The sequence below is a fragment of the Amblyraja radiata genome, chromosome 19 (assembly GCF_010909765.2).
Source record: "Amblyraja radiata isolate CabotCenter1 chromosome 19, sAmbRad1.1.pri, whole genome shotgun sequence".
Taxonomy (NCBI): Eukaryota; Metazoa; Chordata; class Chondrichthyes; order Rajiformes; family Rajidae; genus Amblyraja; species Amblyraja radiata.
Genome location: NC_045974.1, coordinates 16,544,941 through 16,566,904, shown reverse-complemented (window position 1 = coordinate 16,566,904; position 21,964 = coordinate 16,544,941). Strand labels below are relative to the sequence as shown.

The following is a 21,964-nucleotide window of genomic DNA, read 5'->3' as shown; positions in this document are numbered from 1 at the left end:
GCGTAGTCCAACTGAGGTCTAACAAGGGTGAAGTATAGCTTCTCCTTGACAGAAGTTGAACAATTATGAAAGTTGCGCCTCAGAAAGTTTAGGACACCTGTTGCTTTCACCGTTGCATGATAAGTCTGACCATTCCAACGCAGATCATTCTGCAATTTGATGCCAAGATACTTGGTTGGTTTGGATTCTTCAAGGGTGGTACCAAGTATATTGTAAGACGTTTCGCCTGGATTCCTTTTTCTGGTGACACGCATAGTTTCACATTTGGAAGGGTTGAACTGCATGCCCCATTGTTGTGACCACTCAACCATAGTATCGAGATCCTTTTGAGAGCATCTTCATCATCAGCTGACTTAATTGGACGGTACAGCAAACAATCATCAGCGAAAAGTCTGGTCGTACTTGCGACTTTTTCATGGATGTCAGTTATGTAAAGCAAAAATATGTGTGGGCCAAGTACTGTGCCCTGTGGTGTACCACTCAACACTGGATGCTTCCTGGACATGAAGGGTAGTTTCCACAGACATAAGGGTATGAGAGTGATACATTTGCATATACATTAAAATGGGCAAGTGTGAATGGGACAGCAACCAAAAGAGGGCTTTAACAGACAGGCTGAGGTAGAGCAGTGCTTTTACTTGGCAAAGGTTGGTTGAAGCAAAGCAGATAAATGAAGTTACGGTATATATGAACTTAAAGTAAAGGGTGACACAGTCTTAAGGGTCAAAGGCCCATTCCTTCTCCCTTTCTGGTGAGGTATAAGCTTGGTTCAGAGTTGAACAAGATGCCAAGATTGTGTTCAGCTTGGAATACTGGTGAAGGATAGGAACTACATGAGTGGTAGGATTCCAACATTCTGCTCAGAGCCAAAGACCATTGGAGCTCATCCAAAAGCAGTTGTGTCTTGACAGCAGAGTGCTTGATATGGAAAACTTTCTGAAACTATGACAGGAGAGGAAAGATATTTGCTTGTCTTTGTGGTGGTATGTGGGCATTTGTGGGCATGCTTTTTTTTCCAGTCTCAACAACTCAAATTGGCATCATAGAATCACCAGGTGACAATCATGAAACAATGATACACATATCACCTAAAAATAAAGCTTCTCAAAATTATCTCCAGTAACACTGCAGCATGTTACCTTAATCCTGCAAAAGTGCAAGTCTGAACTGTTTCAACACTTAAAAATCAATTTAATCTGCACAGCAATATTTGTTTTAAATACTGGCTAGACAAATACCCCAGACTGAACGACTCTCCACAGCTGATAAAAACGGCAACATAATTTATTTTAAAATTGTAATTAAAGATATAAAAATACATAATTCTCCACATTTGAAAAAAAAAAGGAAACCATTGTTAGCTTGTTTTAGTAGGAAGGAACAGCAGATGCTGGTTAATACCAAATATAGACACAAAATGCTGGAGTAACTAAGGAGGCAGCATCTCTGGAGAAATAAATAGATGATGTTTCGGGTCGGAACTCTTCTTCAAACTTAAAAACTTTGAAGAAGGGTTAGCTTGTTTTTGATCTGCATCATTGTGCACTAGTGCCTTTATACACGTAACTAAAACAAATTATCTGGTCATCTACAGTAAAATCAAAATACATTTGACACAACAGGCTTTCAGTGAAATCCGTAACTCCCATCAGATATATTGTACACCACTATTATAGATGTTATCTATAAAATGTAACCATCAAAAATAACTCTTTTGATATAACCTGGTCTCTGACAGCATAAAAGTCATTAGATAAATAATGTTCTGCTATTCTCAAGGTGACATACAGTATTAAAACATTTTCTCTGGCCACATGAATACCTATGTCACAGTGGTTCTATATGTCAAACAAGATTTAGGTCACTCAAATCACCACGTCCTTGGTGAAAATCAGAAGACAAAGATACACACACTTCTAACAAGCTTTCAGAACGGCAAGGAAGTGAAACAAACTTAAAACTCGATACTGTGGCCCAGAACAACATGGCATACCCAAAAGCAATGGCACCATCTCATCCTGGAGAATCCTAATCCCACCATCTCAGGTTAGTTGGAGAATTAAACTCATGGGCTAACTTATTTATAAAACATGAATTTGACCTATTGTCCACATTAGCGCCCAACAGAACAGTCCTATCAGTCCCAGTCTCCCTATCAGCGTATACCCTACATATACCCAACAACTCTTTCATTCTTCTGCTGCATTCATACTAGGGTTAATTTACGGCAGGTTTTTGGATTGCTGGAGGAAACTAGAGCACTTAGAGGGGGATGAATGCATGCAGGGGAACTATGCAAACTCCAAATTAGCAGTAGCAAGGTCAGAATTAAAGACAGGCCCTCTGAACCTGTGAAGCAGCAGCACTAACTTCTACACCTCCATGCTGCCATGAGTTGAAGAAGTCAAATCCTATACACCAATATCAGCTACAGTGTCAAATTTCCAAAAGCAGAGTCCTAGAATCCCTGATAAACTGCAAACACAAACCCAACCTCACCTGTATCGACCCATTACCTGCCAGGCTTTGTCCTGTCCCTCGACTCTTTCAGCTTTCTCTCCCCCCCTCCCTCCCCCCTTTATGAAGAGACCGACACAAAACATCATCTAAATGTGTTCTCCAGTGATGCTGCCTAGTCTGACGAGTTACCCCAGCACTTTGTGTCTTTTTTTGTAAACCTGCATCTGCAATTCCTTATTTCTACAAACCCAACGTTGCTGAGTTAGCTGGAGAATCAATTCCGACTGCCTCGTGTTATCTCTGCCTCGTATGATCAGCCATGATCACATTGAAGGGTGGTGCTGGCTCGAAGGGCCGAATGGCCTACTTTTGCACCTATTGTCTAATGCCTATCTGGATAAAGCAAATTCAAGACTGGCTGAAGGACCCAATCCATCGGATACAAGTTAGATGTGTTCTTGAAAAGGAAAAGGAAGAGAAGCATTAGCAAATAGAAAACTTGGGGCATTGACAGTGGGTACATTTGGAAGCAGAAAGTCTTGCACTGATAAAATCTTGCCAGGAATTGAAGGGCTTATCACCCAATTACCAAGGAACTGCCTTGTACAGTGCCTAGCAAGAATTAGGACATCCAGAATAGGAAATGAAAGTTTTGGGTATTGAAGATGCGCAGGGACAGATTAGAAAGAATAAACAAACAACATTGGAGCTTCTTCAAAGAATGTGGTAGTTGGGAAATATTTTTAATATCACAGTATTGGCAGGCTTGTGTCAGTGTGAGATAAAGTATAGGATAAAAATAGTTTAGTCGCAAAAAGCATACAACTAAACTATGAACATCTCCAACATTGCTGTCAATGTACTCACCATCACATGGTCCATTTTGAATTGTTCTCTTTACTATTCTACCTACATTTCGGGAAATGGGCCGTCAACAAACACGCTGACCCACACAGCTACCTTAACAACATTCCTCTCTCCCCAATTTGTCACCATTCCATCCAACATTCGTACCTTTGTCTCTATCACATGTTCTTATGATGCTGTAGTCTACAAGACTAATTCTAACATTTATTCATTGCATATTTGTGATTGCTTCCAAAGCCATATCTGTTGACAGTTGAGAGATGACAAATTACTGGCTCTAAAGTGACCAGACTAGTGGGAAAGATAGGAAAATGTGGCACGTTTACTCCCTGATGGACATCCAAGAACAAAATGGGTTTTTACAACATTCTCTACAGACACTGGCTCTTTATTTAAGAGTTAAATTTCCTAAATTTAATATTTCAATAGTTACTGCATTGGAATTAAAACTAATGTATCTAAAATCTGGACAACTGCCTTAGAGGCAAGTTCAATAACGCTTCATTACCGATCCAATCTCTTTTTTTCTTCTACCAAGGGTTCCTCGCCACCCTTGCTGATAGTCTATCACAAGTACATCCATTTTATTTTCCACAATTTTGCTAATTGTTCTTCTCCTTCCAATTGAATTCCATTCAGAAGAACACAACTCCAAAGGACCTTGTCTGAAGAAGGGTCTCAACCCAAAACGTCAGCCATTCCTTCTCTCCAGAGATGCTGCCTGTCCCGCTGAGTTACTCCAGCTTTTTGTGTCCATTGTCCAAAGGACCAGTTCCTTCTCAGATACGGGTTAATTCACTGATTTAGGTTTATTAATGTCATGTGGATCGATGTACAGTGAAAAGCTTTTGTATGTGTGCTATGCAATCACATCAGATAATACTATACATGAATACAATCAAGCCAAACACAAAAGGTAGAACTATACACAACCAATACTCATTACCCTGCCCATGTTACTTTCTTGGAGAATTGCATGTCTGTCTTTTCCCTTTCCATCATCAAGAATATGCAACACACTTTCAGGATGAAATAAAACAATTTATTTGTAATTCTGTCAATTTAATATATCATGTTAGCTGATCTTAATATTGTTCCTTTGTGAGGAAACAATTGGTTTGTTCACTCCGCAGACCAAGTTTCCAGTCAAGTGTCAGATTCAGCATTCCACACTCACTTTAACCATTTACTGTACTTGTGTAGCTTGGCATAAGCTTGGGGAACAACACCTTATCTTCGGAATTGGCATCTGACAACTTACCATTTCAAATGAGTATTTGCAACATTTCTCTTTGCCAATTGCTAGCACCGCTAGCATTTCCCCTTTCAGATAATAATTGTTTCTGCCACTAACACTTCCTCCATACTAATTATTCAAATCATTTTCCATTTTCAATTTGCGTTTTATGTGGTTCTAAAGCAATTCTCCCTCCATGGATTAACTGACTTGCCGAGTACTTTCAATATTTTCTTTTTTATTTCAGATTCTTGGTATCCACTTTTGCACACCGCAAAATATTGGGTTTTTCCCCCAATATTCTAACCTCAGACAACAATCAATAGAGTTTTCTACATTCAAATATGTCACTGACCATAAAGTGCCTTGGGGCACCAAAAGGTCATGATCGACACTAATTTAGTTCAATTTCTGACGAAGTTTGTAGTTGCAGGTTCTGACCACTAGGTGGCAACGTGAGGTGAATTTCTGACCTACTTCTCCCAATATTTGGTCATTTTATTGCACACAGAGTAAAAATCCAGTCAGCATTCAATTGCAGACAATGTCCGAAAGAAAATTATATTAGTTAAATTAAGTAATTATCTGCTCTCACCTCCAAATAGATAGAAGGTGGGTTATGATCTCCCCCAAACTTGTCCAACAAGGCTTCAATGTGCTCCTGAGTTAATTTGATCATCTGCTTGATATTCCAGACCTGTGAAAGAGAAAATGCAAAATAAGTTAATTCAAAGTCAGATAAATGCTCAAGAGAAGCAAGTGAGAAGTGAAGGAAAGCACATCCACAATGGGAGCAGATTTGTTTGTCTTGTCCCATCATTAGCAGATGCCAGCAATCTTCCTTCAGCTGCAGGAACTTCATATTAATGTTCAACGCATCATTCAGAATGCAAAGTCCATACTTTAGACACCCCAATCTCTTGCAAACACAACATTATCACGGTGCCCCTCTCAATATTCTTGTATATCCCATATTTCTAATAGTCACCACTGTCTACAGCGCCCTCAGCTGCTAAAGGCACTCAGGAATATCCAGCCTAACCGCTCCATCTTTCCCCCCCACACTATTATGGCTCTATAAGCCCACCCTTTTGATCAAGTGTTGGCTCAATGTCATTTTGTATACAAACACCTCTTTGAAGCTCCTCGAGACAGTACAAAAATAGATCACCAGTATCTGTGTCGTATCCACCATTGTCTGTGTTTTATCGCACCCTCTTTATTTTATTGTGCCGTCGTTATGTTATGGTAAAGAGTTCAAAGATTTGATTTTTCACCTCAATTGTTGTGCCCACTTACCCATGACTGCAAAGGGACAGCAAGCTGGCCTTCTGCCATTAAAACCGCAATGCGAAACATACCATGGAATCCAAGCAATCTCAACAGCTAGACTTCAAACAAAGGCTCAGAATGTCTCCCTGCGGAATGCCTGAGGGCGTTCTGCCAACAGACCACAGAGAAGACTTTACACATCAGACTAGACTCGACTTTGAAGTATTTTGGAAACTCGCCAGCAGCTCTGTCAGGAGGCCAACACTGCCCAAACAAATCTTAGGTGGGTAAATGGTTGATTTATATATTAGGCTGGATCTAGCTCAACAGTGAAGCGTATCCGAGGGGCTAAATGGACAATTGATCTTGTCCATCACATATTTACTGAAAATGGACATACAGTCTTGATGCAAGCTATGATAATATTGATGACTTCTCATTCCAAGTATAGATTTACCAAAAGTAACTGATTATGCACATAAGAATGTATTTGATTGCAAATTAAAACATATCTTTCTGCAGGACCAGCCCTGATAAGCTTTGATGGGAAGATCTCAACTAACCACACTGTAGCCTGGTGTTGTACATCAACAGTACTGTAATACTTATACGTAAAATTGGACCTGCATACACCAGTATGAAGTCCTGTAATATGGTGAAAATGTCAACCCTCTGTGTCAGGGATAGAACAGTATCCATTACAGGACCGATATTGTAGAGTCAAACAGGTTTATACCAGTGTCATATGGCAAGAATTACAGTAACCCACCTGCTCCATGAATCCAGTATGATATACCTGCACACATAAGTACCGTACCCATGTATATAGTGGAAGCTCTGTACCTATGTGACAGAGTAGGAAAGCCCAGTATCACACAGTAATACAATGTTTCCATGTCATGCAGTCCAATGCATCAGTTATCTACAGTGAACGTACTGTATCTACCAGGATTTACACATGTCAGAGAGCCTATCTAGAACTTCAGTATCTCACCTGAATATTGATAGAGACACGAGAGACTGCAGATGCCAGAATCTAGAGCAATAAATAAACTAGTTTAAGAACTCAGCAGGTTAGGCAGAGGGATGGTCAATGTTTAACATTAACCCTCTGCATCGAGACCAAGATTAGGGGAGACGATTAGTATAGGAGGCTGGTGTGCGTTAGGTGGAAACATAAGAAAGCGCTAAAAAATGGCAGGTGGAGACAAGTCGGGGAGGGGAGGTAAACGGTACAGACAGAGACTGGTTGGTGATATGTGGATAAGAATAGTGAATAAAGGGCAGTGAAATGACATACAAAATGTGTAATATGGCTGTTGCAGACAGAACACGTGGTCCGTGAAACAGACTAGACTTGAACTGGCCAATGTAAAGGAGGCCAAATCTGCAGTAGGACGAGCTCACCCACTGTCCCTGCCATCCAATGCGACCTTCCGAAAGGAATCTAACGGTACAAGAATGGTCCACCTAGGAAGCCGAGATACGGCAACAGAAGTCGGCTATGGGAACGGATCCGCCTGCTGTGGCAGGACCATAGTTCCAGAGCGCTTGTCATAGGAGTCAAAGTCCTAATGAGGTCCAGATTGGCTGCCTCATCTGGCCTAGTCATCACATTTTCAGAGGGACTTCCCAGGGAATTTCAAATGCGCTGTGGTAATTTTGTCCGCATTGCTGGTGGTGGTAAGGTCAGTATCTGTGATGGACTGGGCAGTGGCTGGATCCAAAGGAAGCAAAACAGGTCATGGAGAAGGTCATCCTTGTAGGAGGAGCCATCTTGGGGAACGGCTGTTAACCAGCAGCCGTCCGTTTAATTCACTTTTTTTTTGTAGTTCTAGTGAGTCCTGTGTTTTGTTTGTGGGAGAAATAGACTTTTTAATGTGGGGGGAAGGGGGTAACTATATTTCTAGGTTCCTACCTGTTCGGTGAGGTAGCTTTTTTTCCGGGCTGCCCCGTCGACCCACCATTGTGGGGGGATGATTTTTGTGTGTAAGTGATTATTTTAGTTTGTGTCCAAGATGGCTGTCGGAAGGGAGAGTGTACGCTGGCGCGCTTTAGCTGCCGCTGCTCTCTCTTTATATTGTGTTTTTGATTTTTTTTGTCTTTGGATCGAATTCTGTCTTTAATTTGTGTATTGGTGATGTCTTTATTATTTATTTTACTCCGATTATATGTTTTTTACTCTTGTTAAATTCTGTACGGTGTCCTTGAGACTTTTGAAAGGCGCCCACAAATAAAATGTATTATTATTATTGTTATTATTATTATTATCAACTTCATATTAATGCAGAGGCAACTGAGGGAAGTGTGCAAAAAATCATCCATCTATAGGGATTCTAAAGAAACCAGATAGCACACGGGAATTAAGAATTTATTCATGTTAATTTATCTGCTTCTGTTATATTCTGTGAATAACATGTTAATTATTACTCTGTTAGCAACCTCCAATCCCAATGTTACCTGAATATCAGGATCAAAATCAATTCAATTTTGGTCATTGAGACTTCAGAGACACAGCATGGAAACAGGCCCTTCGGTTGAGAGTACAGTGACACAACATATCTCTTGCATTGCCAGCTGTAGACAAATCATTGCTTAGGAAAACACGATGGGAAGATAAATAATTTATTAATTCCATTCAACTCTTCCATTTATTTTCCTTTCCAGATTCTAAGGTTTCATTTTACATCCCTTCTTGATCAGTTCTTTAAAAAAGACACCTTATTTAGGTAACTGAGCAATAATTTAGTGGCTGCCATAGGGACAATTGCTGGAGAGTCAACTATATACAATCTATATTCATCACTGAGTGTATTGTGGTCAAATTTGCTAGCAACACAGAGAACGATGTGAAAGCAAATTGTAAGGAGTAACTTAAGAAATAGAAGCAGGAATAGGCCATTCAGTCCCTCATGTACCATTCAATATCATAACATATCTTTTACTTCAGTGCGGCTTTCCTGCATCAAGCCCATATCTTTGATTCTGTTAATATCCAAACACCATCAACAGTTTAATACAAAAGCAAGATTCACGCTGAGCATAATTTACAGATTTACTACAACATCTAAATCAAAAACCCAGAGTAACCAAGCCTCAGAAGCAAAATAATTCAAAACATTGAGAAAATATGATTGGTGGTATATCATTGCAAATAGAACTACACTGCATGTCACATTATTTCACTTGGAGTTGTAGATCACACAGATCATAATATTGATCAAGGTCAGTGGACTGTGTTGCATGCTGAGATCAATGCAGGCTAAAATAGTCAAGTCAAGAGAGTTTATTGTCATGTGTCCCAGATAGGACAATGAAATTCTTGCATTATGCTGTTTCCTCTGTTAGTTATATCATAAAGCGACAACAATTTCAATATGAAGATCACATTAAGATGGAATTAACATTAAAAGTAGGCACGTGGAAGATGCAAGCTGCATAAGTGAAACTGGGGCTCTGGTCAGTAAAATTGAGGTTCTGAAGAATAAGGAAGCAAGGTGCAAATCACAATCACAATCACAATAATACTTTATTAGCCAAGTATGCTTTGCAACATACAAGGAATTTCATTTGCCAAGTCAGTCATACAAATTAAAAACAACGGAAGACACAAAACACATTTTAACATAAACATCCACCACAGTGACTCCTCCACATTCCTCACTGTGATGGAAGGCGAAAAAAGTTCAAATCTCTTCCCTTTGCTCTCCCGCAGTCGGGGGCCTCGAGGTGCTAGGTCCATTGAAGTTTGTCATCTATATCAGTGATTTGGGTAAGAGCGTTCAAAGTATGACGTAAGTTTGCAGATGCCACGAAAGTGGGTAGTATTTTAGATATAGAGGATGGTTGTAAAAAAATTGCAGCAGGGTCTTGATCGGTTGGGTAGGTGGACTGAGGAATGGTTAATGGAGTTTAATACAGAGAGGTGCGTGGTGTTGCATTTTAGGAAGTCAAACCAGGTCAGGTTTGACATAGTTCCTTGAAAGTAGATGGGGTGGTCAAGAAGGCACATTGGCCTTCATCAGTTAGATTATTGAGTGTCGAAGTTGAGCAGGATTTGGGCAAGTTACTCACCTCAGATTCCTTAACTCTAACTTGATCTTATATGCCACATTGTACATAAGGCTGGTTGACTATTTTTACCTGCAAGTTCACGAACCTCAAGACAAATTACAGCAAATTGCAAATAAAAGGATTTGCTGGAAGAAATAGCTTTTGTAATTTCTATATGAATGCATTTAATATATATCATTGCTAATCATACACTACCAATTTTCAGAGAATAACCTATATGACCTGGCCTAAATTTAACCATTTACTCCACAGAGTACTAAACTTCCTTACACACTTTGAATTCTGCTAATCTTGATCTAGAAAGTTAATCTAGTGGAAGCAAGAATTGAAAACTTAAATCTTAGGCTATTTTGATGTAGCCAGAAAACATGTTCTTCCTCTTGCAAAGCTTAGTGAAAACATAGAATGCTCTCAGCCAAAGAGCCTGTACAATTCGAAGATAATTGGAACTTTAATGCCTTCGGATTTTGCTAGGTAAAAATAGAGACTCAAAGTTAAGAAAATGTGATCAAAATACTGAGTAGCAACAATTAACATTTGACAAATAATCAAAATGGCTATTCCTCTTCATGGTTACCTCCTTGCAAACCAATCCATCTCCTTCAAGATCAATTAGGAGATCTTCGTCTTAACAAGCATTTTATTCTTAAAATACGAGACTGTGACTTTAAGGTTCCTGAATCTCAAAGCCATCTTCCTACAAGGTTTAAACACACCTCATATTTTTGAGACTAACTATGCAGTCAGGTGCCGAAACCACTCGGAGAACTCAATGTACATTTATGTCCAATGCCCTGAAATCAGTCTGAAGAAGGGTCTCGACCCGAAATGTAACCCATTCCTTCTCTTCAGAGATGCTGCTTGTCCCGCTGAGTTACTCCAGCATTTTGTGTCTACCTTCGATTTCAACGAGCTTCTGCAGTTCTTTCCTATGCCCCAAAGCTATACCAGATCAGCAGATGGGGAATGAGGTAGTAATGGATGAACACGGACAGGCATGGATCCACAAATATTGTACTCCATCATATAATAATAAACAAATCATTTTATGTCATGGTCATTACTAAATAATAATTAAAAATGGCAGATATTGGAAATTTGCAATAAACACACAAAATGCTAGAATCAACAGCAGATCAGACAACATCAATGTATAGAGAAACAAAGGTAACACCATGTTGAAGACCATTTGTCAGAACAGGAAAAGAAACAAAAGAAGATAGTATTATGTTAGAGAGAGCGAGGTATGGATAGGATAAAGGGAATCTCTCGAGTAACCTGAAGCTTTACAGTAACCCACTTAGCATGATTGCTGTAGGAAAAAGCTGTAAACAAAATCACCCAGTTGATGGGCTAGGAGGGTTAGTTAAAAAGAACACTGAACAAAGTAACATGCAAGCTATGAAATGATGGAAGCTAGAAACAGAGAACTCAAACAAAGGAACATAAGAGATGCAAAATGCTGAAGTGAAGGACATGACCAGGAGGTCAGGCTGTACTAGATACAGAAAAAACGAGTCAATATCACAGAAGGACTGACCAGTTCTGCTAAATTAATGGAAAGTGTCCTGCCTGAAGTAGAATTTAATATGGATTTTAGAAACCTACAGCCTGCCCAGATGGTGCTGTTCCTCAAGCATAGGAAGCCACCGACCAATAGGTCAGAGTGGAAATGAGGAGAATTAAAGTGGCAGACAAGAGGAAGCTCAGAATTATCCCTGTGGACTGAATGCTGGTGCTCTTTATAACGTGCTCACCCAATCTGTGTTTGGTTTCTCCATTGCTGAGACCACCACATCATGAACAGCAGTACACTAGATCAGTAGAAGTGCAAGAAACTGCTTCGCCTGGAAGAGCTGTTTGGTTTGCTGGATGATAATTGGGGAAACTGCTCTGTTTTGAGAAGGTTGGCGTGTGGGAAGAGGAAGACCATATAAACTCTAACCTATCTATGTCCAGTACGAGAGGCGTTGAGAACAGATAAATTGACATCTGACACTGTATACTAATGGTGAAATTCACCACAGATTTTGCTAGATTGAGTAAAAGGACAGTGATAGACCATTCACTCAAATATGGCATAAAATCATGGACTGCTGAGTGCAGTGATCCCTGTCGACATGTATGCTTCTGAGATCAGACTTAGCCATAGTAGTCACCTCAAGGCACTGGAAAAACACAACCCTACTGTCTCCGCAAGGATAAGCATTTCAACATAGCATCTTCTCCCAGGCCAATATCTCCAGCACTAAGGCCCTACTTTCAGCAGCTACAACGGGCAGACCACATCATTCCTGATACCAGAATCCCAAAACAGACACTCTATTCTGCGCTCTGCTGTGGGAGAATGCCAGACGAACAAGGAAAACAATTGGAGAATTTTCACAAAGCTTCCTCAAAGACATTCAACATTCCCCAACAACCCTTTGAACTTCTGATCAATGACTGCTCAAATTGGGATGGTACTGAGAATCACAAGGCAGTGCAACAGGAGCACAAAGAAGCTAGCATATATACGTGACAAATATCCACCCATCTCCGACTCCATCTGTGAGAAAAGGCCTGCAGCCCTCACATAGGGATCAATAACCACCTCAGATCAGACAAAAAACAGAGCAGAAATAATCCAGCGAATGAGCCATCGGTAAGATGCCAACAGATACAATAATACACTTGTACAACAGTAATTTATTTCCATAGCCTATAAGAAAATCACAGTAGCCCGTCAATACTGTTTTCCCAGTGTCCTGCAACAAATGCACAATCATGCAAGTTTCCTAATGTACAGTGACAGTTATAATGCAAATAGTAGCAAATCCTAAAATTGCCCAGCTGTGCTGTCATTGATCCAACTCGGTAATATACAGTGACAATACTATACTGATCAATATTGTGCCTCTGTTATGCAGAGTGATTTGTCCCCATGACTGAGGTGCCCTAGCTTTAAATAATGATAGAACACAGAGCTGGAATAACTTAGCAGGGCACACAGCATCCCTGGAGAACATGGATAGGTGACATTTCAGGTTGAGACACTTCTTCAAACAAAGTTCTGTATCCAATAGCACCATACCAGTGCTAAACACTAGCAATTCTGCATTTGTTACTGCAGCACTTTGGGTCATTTTATTTTAAACCACCTTCTGTAGTTCCTTGTTTCTGCTCTTAAGATGTCCACTATTATTGTCTCCAAGGCGACTCTCAGCACCTCTGAACAGCCTTTCTATCGCTGTAATGGAAATGAGTTTTTTACTCTAATGTTACATTGGCCAATCCCTATTAATCTGTACAGTACCCTTAAGTTAAATGCTGACATACGGGATCCACCACTCCTGTTCCCAAATTTCATGCAAGTATACCCGAGTCCACTGGTCCTGTCTCTCAGCACTATACTATGACAAACCTACATACATCAGTACTACACCCATGCTACACACAGAGGATCTGTACTTGCTAGTACAAAATAACACACTGTTATTGCTCCATACCTGAAATAAAGCCAGAAAAAGATAGCGATATTAGGCACTCTGCATACAGGAAAAAGGTTGATGATTTGTCATCGGAACTGGATATAACAGGTTTTATTCAGGTAAACAGGAAGAACAGGAAAATAAAATGTTTGCATTAAGAGTGGGATGCAAGAGAGACGGGATAATAAAAAGGGACATGGGTTAAGGAACAATTGATTGGCTAAAAGAAAGTATAAATGACAATAACAAAATCAAACCAACAGCTGTCAATAGTTATGTTGCCAATATCAATAGCTGGTTTATATCAAAATTGTCAAACTCAATGTTCAGTCTGGAGGACCGTAAAGTGCACAGTGGAAAGCCCAGGTACTCCCTTACTTTTGCACTGACTTTCAATGGATCGACAAAAGAAGACAGAAGTGTGAGCTCAAAAGAGGAAGCAGCATTGAAGTTTCAGGGTACCAGAAGCTCATGGCTGTGACTGCAAACTGAACACAGGCAATTACTTACTCTTTACTGCAGAAGAGATAGCACAGTGAGCAGCAATAAATAGATGAAAACTACTGTTTTGCCAATATAGATATAAGGGGAGGGGGGGGGGGGGTCAAAAAGGGGACACAAGATATCCTTGTCAGTTAGATAAAGGAGAATCCTAAAACATTCTATAAAATATGAAGAGCAAATGGGTAATCAGCGAATGAATATATCCCCGTGAAGATCAGTATGGTCATCTATGCGTGGAACTAAGGGAGTTGGGTGAAGCGTTAAATTAACATACTCCACATTGGAAGATGTCGGCGACTGCAGGGGTGGCGATGGAATGGAGAGCAGACAAAGCAACGGCCGACAGGGAGAAGTGGCAGCAGGCGAGACGGGAGGGAGCCCCACGGTGACCAAGTGCCGGTGGCTTGAAGAAAGAACTGACGGTAAGGGGCTACAACATGAGCCACAACAACGGCCACGTCAACTGGTCAAAGCGATAGCTGGTGATGAAGGCTCGCTGGTACAAATCAGTGCGGCCTCTGCACCTAGTTTTAGCATGAAAACGACACAAAGTGCTGTAGTAACTCAGCAGACTGAATCAGTTTGAAGAAGGTTCCCTACGTCACCTATCCATATTCTCCAGCGATGCTGCCTGGCCTGCTGAGCTACTCCAGCAATTTATGTCCTTTTGTGGATTAACCATCGTCTGCAGCAACTTGTTTCAACTTCATATAATGATGATAACTTACTCGGTTATAGCTGACAATTGGCAATAACGGACACCATTCCCCCACCATGGTAGGTTATAACAATGGTTTACTGTACTTTCATCAGGTCTCCCCTCAACCTCCGATGCTCCAAGAAAACAATCGAAGTTTGTCCATCCTCTTTTCATAACGCCCTAATTCAGGTGGCATTCCAGTAAATCTCTTCTGCACCACCTCTAAAGCTTCCACATCCTTCCTATGATGGGGCAATCAAAACTTTACACAATACTCAAAATGCAGCCTAAACAAAGTCATATAAAGTTGCAACATGGCTTCCATGATTCTTACACTCAATGCCCTGACTGAAGGCAAGCATACCATACACCTCCTTCACCATCCCATCTATTTGTGCTGCTACTTTCAAGGAACTATGGACTTGAACCCAAAGATCCCTCAGTATGTCAATGCTGTTAAGTCTTGCCATCACTGTATACTTTCCCCTTACATTCGACTTCCCAACGTGCAATACCTCATTTCTCCGTCCATTTCTGTAGCTGATCAATATCCCGCTGTATACTTCCACACTATCCACAATTCTACCAATTTTGGTGTCTTCTGCAACCAAACCTTGTTTATTTACATCCAAGTCACTTGCATATCATAAACAACAGAGAACTCAGCACAGATCCTTGCAGAACTCCACTGGTTACAGGCCTCCAGCCAAAACCACACCCATCCACCACAAACCTGTCTTTTAAGATCGTCACCATGGATCCTATTCATCTTAATCGTCTGGATCAGCCTTCCATGCATGACTAAAATCTATGTAGGCAACAACCACCACCCTATCTTTATCAAACCACCTTTTTCACCTCCTCAAAAAACTCAATCAGCTTCATAACGCATAAAATGCCTTGGCAATGCCATGCAGAATGTCACTAATTAGCCAATTCTCTTCCAAATGCAAGTACATCTTATCCCAAAGAATCCTCTCCAATAACTTCCCTACCACTCACTGGCCTATAAATTTCTGGGTTAAGATTGGAAGCTCGCTGATGTGGCTTTAAGTAAGTAAGTTTACTTTTCACAATGGCAGGCAGTGACTAGTGGGGTACCACAAGGCTCAGTGCTGGGACCCCAGCTATTCACAATATATATTAATGATTTGGACGAGGGAATTGAATGCAACATCTCCAAGTTTGCGCATGACACGAAGCTGGGGGGCAGTGTTAGCTGTGAGGAGGATGCTCGGAGGCTGCAAGATGATTTGGATAGGCTGGGTGAGTGGGCAAATGCATGGCAGATGCAGTATAATGTGGATAAATGTGAGGTTATCCACTTTGGTGGCAAAAACAGGAAAGTAGACTATTATCTAAATGGTGGCCGATTAGGAAAAGGGGAGATGCAACGACAGCTGGGTGTCATGGTACACCAGTCATTAAAAGTAGGCATACAGGTGCAGCAGCCAGTGAAGAAAGCGAATGGTATGTTAGCATTCATAGCAAAAGGATTTGAGTATAGGAGAAGGGAGGTTCTACTGCAGTTGTACAGGGTCTTGGTGAGACCACACCTGGAGTATTGCGTACAGTTTTGGTCTCCTAATCTGAGGAAAGACATTCTTGCCATAGAGGGAGTACAGAGAAGGTTCACCAGACTGATTCCTGGGATGTCAGGACTTTCATATGAAGAAAGACTGGATAGACTCGGCTTGTACTCGCTAGAATTTAGAAGATTAAGGGGGGATCTTATAGAAACTTACAAAATTCTTAAGGGGTTGGACAGGCTAGATGCAGGAAGATTGTTCCCGACGTTGGGGAAGTCCAGAACAAGGGGTCACAGTTTAAGGATAAGGGGGAAATCTTTTAGGACCGAGATGAGGAAAACATTTTTCACACAGAGAGTGGTGAATCTCTGGAATTCTCTGCCACAGAAGGTAGTTGAGGCCAGTTCATTGGCTATATTTAAGAGGGAGTTAGATGTGGCCCTTGTGGCTAAAGGGATCAGGGGGTATGGAGAGAAGGCAGGTACAGGATACGGAGTTGGATGATCAGCCATGATCATATTGAATGGCGGTGCAGGCTCGAAAGGTCGAATGGCCTACTCCTGCACCTATTTTCTATGTTTCTATGTTTATTGGCCAAGTATTCACATACTAGGAATTTGCCTTGGTGCTCCGCCCCCTAGTAACAACATGACATACAGTGACAGTTATGAATGACTCAGAAAACACTAAACATTAATAATAATAAAACATTAATGATAAAACACTATTGATCAAGCATGTGAATCAACAAAATACCAGATCAAAGGGAGGCTACAGATTTTTGGCTGTTGAGTAGAGCAACTACTTGTGGATAAAAACTGTTTTTATGTCTTTTAAGAAGGACTTCAAGGACATTCCAGAGAACTACGGACTGATCAGCCTAATATCAGTGATGAGATAGTTACTGGATGGAATTCCCGGAGAAACAATGACGACAGGATCTGCATTTGGAAAAGCAAGACCCTATTATGGATAGTCAGATTGGCTTGATGCATGGGAATGTGTATCCATGAATTTGCCAGGGTTTATTGAAAAGATGACCAAGAGGATTGACGAGGGAACGTCAGAAAACGTTGCCGACATGGATTCAGCAAAGCCCTTGACAAAGTCCATGTAGGCATATCCAGAAGATCAGATCACATAGGATCCAAGGTGAAATAGTCAACTGCATATAAAATTGGCTTGGAGGAAGCTGTCAGAGGATGGCAATGGAGGCTTGTTTTTCAGATTGGAAGCCTGGAACCAATGGTGTCCCATACGGATCCTTGCTGGGTCTGAAGAAGGGTCTCGACCTGAAACGTCACCCATTCCTTCTCTCCAGAGATGCTGCCTGTCCCACTGAGTTACTCCAGCATTTTATGTTTACCTTTGATTTAAACCAGCATCTGAAGTTCTTTCTTACCCACCTTGCTGGGTTCACTGCTGTTTGTCATATGTTGATTTGAGAAGAGCTTCTACCCATCAACCACCAGATTCTTGAACCATCTTGCACAACCCCAACTACAAACCTACAGTGCCCCCCATAATGTTTGGGACAAAGACCCATCATTTATTTATTTGCCTCTGTACTCCACAATTTGATATTTGTAATAGATTTAAAAAAATCACATGTGGTTAAAGTGCACATTGTCAGATTTTAATAAGGGCCATTTTTATATATTTTGGTTTCACCATGTAGCAATTACAGCAGTGTTTATACATAGTCCCCCCCCATTTCAAGTCCAGGGCAGGCCACCAATTTTGGTATAATCTGTAAATTTACTAACAATGTTAATTACATTGTCATGCAAATCTTTAATGTAAACAAATACAGATATCAGTGTAGCCAGCAGTCCATTCAGAACAACAATCCTCCACAACCACCCTTTGATTCCTTGATCCGTCAATTTTGAATGCAATTGGCTATCTCACTTTGGATTTCATGTGCTCTAAGCTTCCAGGCCAACCCACCATATGGGACCTTGTCATAGGTCCTACTGGTCCATATCAGTCTGTAACGTTATAAAACGCACCTATACTCACCAATAATGCACTATTGCATTATAAAACACCAGGGTTACAGCACAATGGTAAATGCATGAACTGATTAATATACATCCAACAGACCCATATATCTCTATACATTAAAACATACAAAAATCATGCAGTATACACCAGGTTAATTCAATTATATATGCAAACTCTGCACGGCTATACCACTATAATACAGAAATGTTGGAAATACTCAACAGTTCATGTAGCATCTGTAAGAAGAAAATCTGAGCTAATGCTTCGTCAAAGACTCTTCATCAGAACCAGAGAATAATTAAGCTAGTTAAGCTGCAGGAAGGGTTAAAGAGGAATATGTCTTTGATAGGATAAAACCAGGGTCACCAACCGTTAGGTCAGAGTAGTAATGGGATGGAAAATGTGGTTGCATGGAAGAGTGCCGTAAGAAGGGAAGGGGTGTGATTGGTGGGAACAGAAGAGTGAATCAGGAGTTGTGGAGAGAATACCCTGTGAAATGTTTAAAGCGGAGGAGAGAAGATATATCTGATGGTGGAATCACTTTGAAAGCTGTGGAAATTACAGGGGATCTGTTGAATACAATCTGCTGGAGGATGATTGTTTGGTGGAAAATGAGGACCACAGGGATGTAGTACCCAGCCGTATTCTAATTTAAATAATTGGACATATGGGGACAGTACCGACCAAAAATCTATGTGACATAAGTAACAAATTTATCATTGTTACTACAATATTCTTGTGCTATAATCTCAGTGCCTTCTGAAGAAAGATTGTCAGCCTGCACTGTCTTTTGCATTTGCATTGATGGTGTCTGATCTGCTAGCAGTTCCATCATTTTCTTTTTCTCATTATATTGGCAAGCCTATACTTACGTACAGAATCCTTACCACGTAGCAAAGTATCCTTACCACTAAATACAGCGGCCCAGTATCTAACAGACTTTTACAAGCTATACTTTACATCACCAATATATAGAGCTACAATCCCATGAGAGCCTAACAGACTAGTACTAAGCACCACTGTCAAAAACACAAGTATACTTTTCCCCTGTGTTATTTTCCAATGTCCAACAGTGCAAGTTCCCCAATGCTGTATTCTTCTGACCAATTAGAAACTGCAATTTTATACAATAGCTCAATTGCATGCTGGTACTACACCCCAATGTCATGTACCAACCTGCAAGTGTTGGTGACATAACCCTGCCATGTTTAAGTGACAGCTCTACCTGGCCAAATACAGTACCTCAGTGTTACTCAGATCTGCATGCAGTAGTATATCACACGAGGTTTAAAGTAACAGCCCTGACCTTTATCCAGAATTTTGAGCTGGCAGAGGTACCTGCCAATATTGACGTCCAAAGTTATACATAATCATCAATAACATATTCCATGACATAGTTACAGTCGTGCATCCCAAACAATAGAGCCAGTCTCTCTTGTCCATATAATAAAGCAAAAATATTATAGCCTCCAGCAGCATTCCCTGGCATTATACTGGCAGACCTCATGCATCAGCACCGTGTCACATTGTTTCATTACCCAGTTACTGTGGCAAATGCGTGCCCCTCGTACCGTAGGCCAGTATTTATAGACATTGACAGATTTGTACCACCCCCTCCCGCCCCCCCGGTGCTGTACACAGCTGTAACTGCTCTCCGTAATCGCTCGCCACGATCAGAAAGATGTGAAGTTGTGCTGGGCGTTTTGTTTTGAACTACACTCTTGGCACAGTTTTCCGCCCCTGGCTAACAACCCTCGCTGGCTCTGCGTCGCCAGGACAACCTGCCGCCAGATGTCTCCGAGTTTGAAAGTCCCGCTGCCGGAGTTGACCGGGGACCGGGGAACGGGTGGCATTCCCTCAGCTGCTCTGTGACAGTGTGGGGCGGGGTGGAGAGCGGGTAGGGAGGCCGGGCTGCCCATCGCCCCCACGGCTGCGGGCTCCGCTCCCTGCCCCGTGCCCGGGGTGCAGCCTCTCACTCGGGGGCCCGGTTTCCAAGGCCCGGGAACGAGCGGAGGCGCCGCTCGCCGAGCGCCGCGCTCCTCCCTCGAGGACCTGCACTCACCTCCTCCGAGGCGCTCAGAGCCTCCGCCTCGTCCCCCGCCGGATCCGTCAACTCCTCCGGCCCGTTCAGCGTCGGTGGATCGGGGCTGGCGGCCGCCATCTTACAGCGCAGACACAGGGCCGGACGTGACGTCAGGGCTGGCCGCCCGGTGACGTCATGTGGTCTCGGTGACGCGCCCGCTGGGAAAGGGAACCCTGCCAGTCGTGGGATAGAGATAGCAGGGCAGTGGGCAAAGACGGGCTGAGTGGTCTTTCCAGATAGGGAGGGAGAGAGGAAAGCGAGAGACAGCTGATTGCACAGGGAGGTGATTGCAGAGGGAGATACAGGAGAGAAAGATGTTAGCATGGGGAGAGAGGGAAGGGAGAGACAAGTGATTTCAGGGGGAGAAATAGAGGGGCAGATATTGCATGGAGAGAAATAAAGGAGATTGTAGGGTTGAGAGAGATAGAAGAGAGGTAGGTGGTTGCAGGGGAGAGAGGAGAGAATTTATTGCAAGGAAAGAGGGGAAGAAATAGGTGATTGCGGGGTGAAAGAAGAGTGGCAGGTGGTTATACAGGAGAGAAGAGGTTGCAGGAGAGAGGAGAGACAATTATAGGGAGAGAATGGGGACAGGTTACTGCAGGGGTAGAGATAGAGAGAAGGGTAATTACACGGGGAGAGAGAGTTAGAGGAGAAAGGTGATTGCATGGGGAGAGAGACTAGTGATTGCATATATACTGAACCTTTTTTGTTAATAATTTTATTGTTCCGTTTTGAGACATGACAATATAACAATCTTAACATTACTCTTAAGAATTACAGAGAGGCGAGACTGGTAATTGCGAGTGGAAAGAGGGAGGGGAGAGACAGGTGATTGAGGGGGAGAGATATTGGAGAAACAGTTGATTGCAGGGGAAAATGAGAGACACCAGTGGAGGGTGAGTGAGAGTAGACACGTTATTGAGGGAGGGAAAGAGAGCGAGACAGATGTGAGAGAGAGAGAGAGAGAGAGAGAGAGAGGACAGACAGTTATTGCAGGGGAAGAGTTAGAGGAGAGAGGTGATTACAGGGGGAATGGAGAGGGAAGAAAGACAAACTATTGCAGGGGAGAGAGGTGATTGAATGGGGTACAGAGAATGGGAGAGTAGAAACATGACTCCATGGGAGAGAGTGAGGGGAGAGACAGGTGATTGCACAAGGAGAGATAGAAAGAGTGCAATTGCATGGAAATAGAGCAGAGAGAGACAGGTGATACTGGGGGCATAGAGGAGAGAAAGGTAATTGGAGGAAGAGAGAGACCGGTTATTGGAGAGAGAGGAGAGACAAGTTGTCGCAGAGAGAGAGGAGAGAGGTTATTGCAGAGGAAGAGAGAGGGGTGATGCAGAGGTGGTGGAGAGAGATGGGAGATTGACAGGTTATCAGAGGGGGAGAAAGAATAGACAGGGTAATTGCAGGGGGGAGACAGAGTGCAGTGACAGGTAATTGCAGGAGAAGACATGGGATTGAGGCAGACAGATTACTGCAGGGGAAGAGATGGGAGTTACGGGAGATTGCAGAGTGGGGGAAGAGAGAGGGGCAGGTGATTGCACGGGGAGAGGGAGCAGAGAGAAAGGTGATTGCAGGGGTAGACTGAGTAAGCTGGAGGAAAGAATACTGATTGCATGGGGAGAGAAGCAGGTGATTGCAAGGGGAGTGCGTGAGGAGAGACAGGTTGTTGCAGAGGGAGAGAGGAGAGATTAGCAATTGCAGGGAGAGACAGGAAAAAGACGTTAGGAGAACGGCAGGGAGAGTGAATTATAGGGG

The 21,964-nt window shown here is 42.1% G+C and overlaps 1 protein-coding gene across 2 annotated transcripts in view; it reads right to left on the bottom strand.

Annotated features, from left to right (window-relative positions):
- The window catches only part of braf (B-Raf proto-oncogene, serine/threonine kinase), a 74,244-nt gene extending 53,937 nt beyond the window's left edge, over nucleotides 1–20,307 (bottom strand). For both annotated transcript variants that reach the window (XM_033037757.1, XM_033037758.1), the window contains exons 1-2: nucleotides 20,183–20,307; nucleotides 5,160–5,261 (exon numbers count right to left, since the gene is read on the bottom strand). In XM_033037757.1, coding sequence (XP_032893648.1) covers nucleotides 5,160–5,261; nucleotides 20,183–20,281 — 201 coding nt within the window. In that variant the 5' untranslated portion in view covers nucleotides 20,282–20,307. The remainder of the gene's footprint in view (nucleotides 1–5,159; nucleotides 5,262–20,182) is intronic.
- Between the last annotated feature and the right edge of the window lie 1,657 nt (nucleotides 20,308–21,964).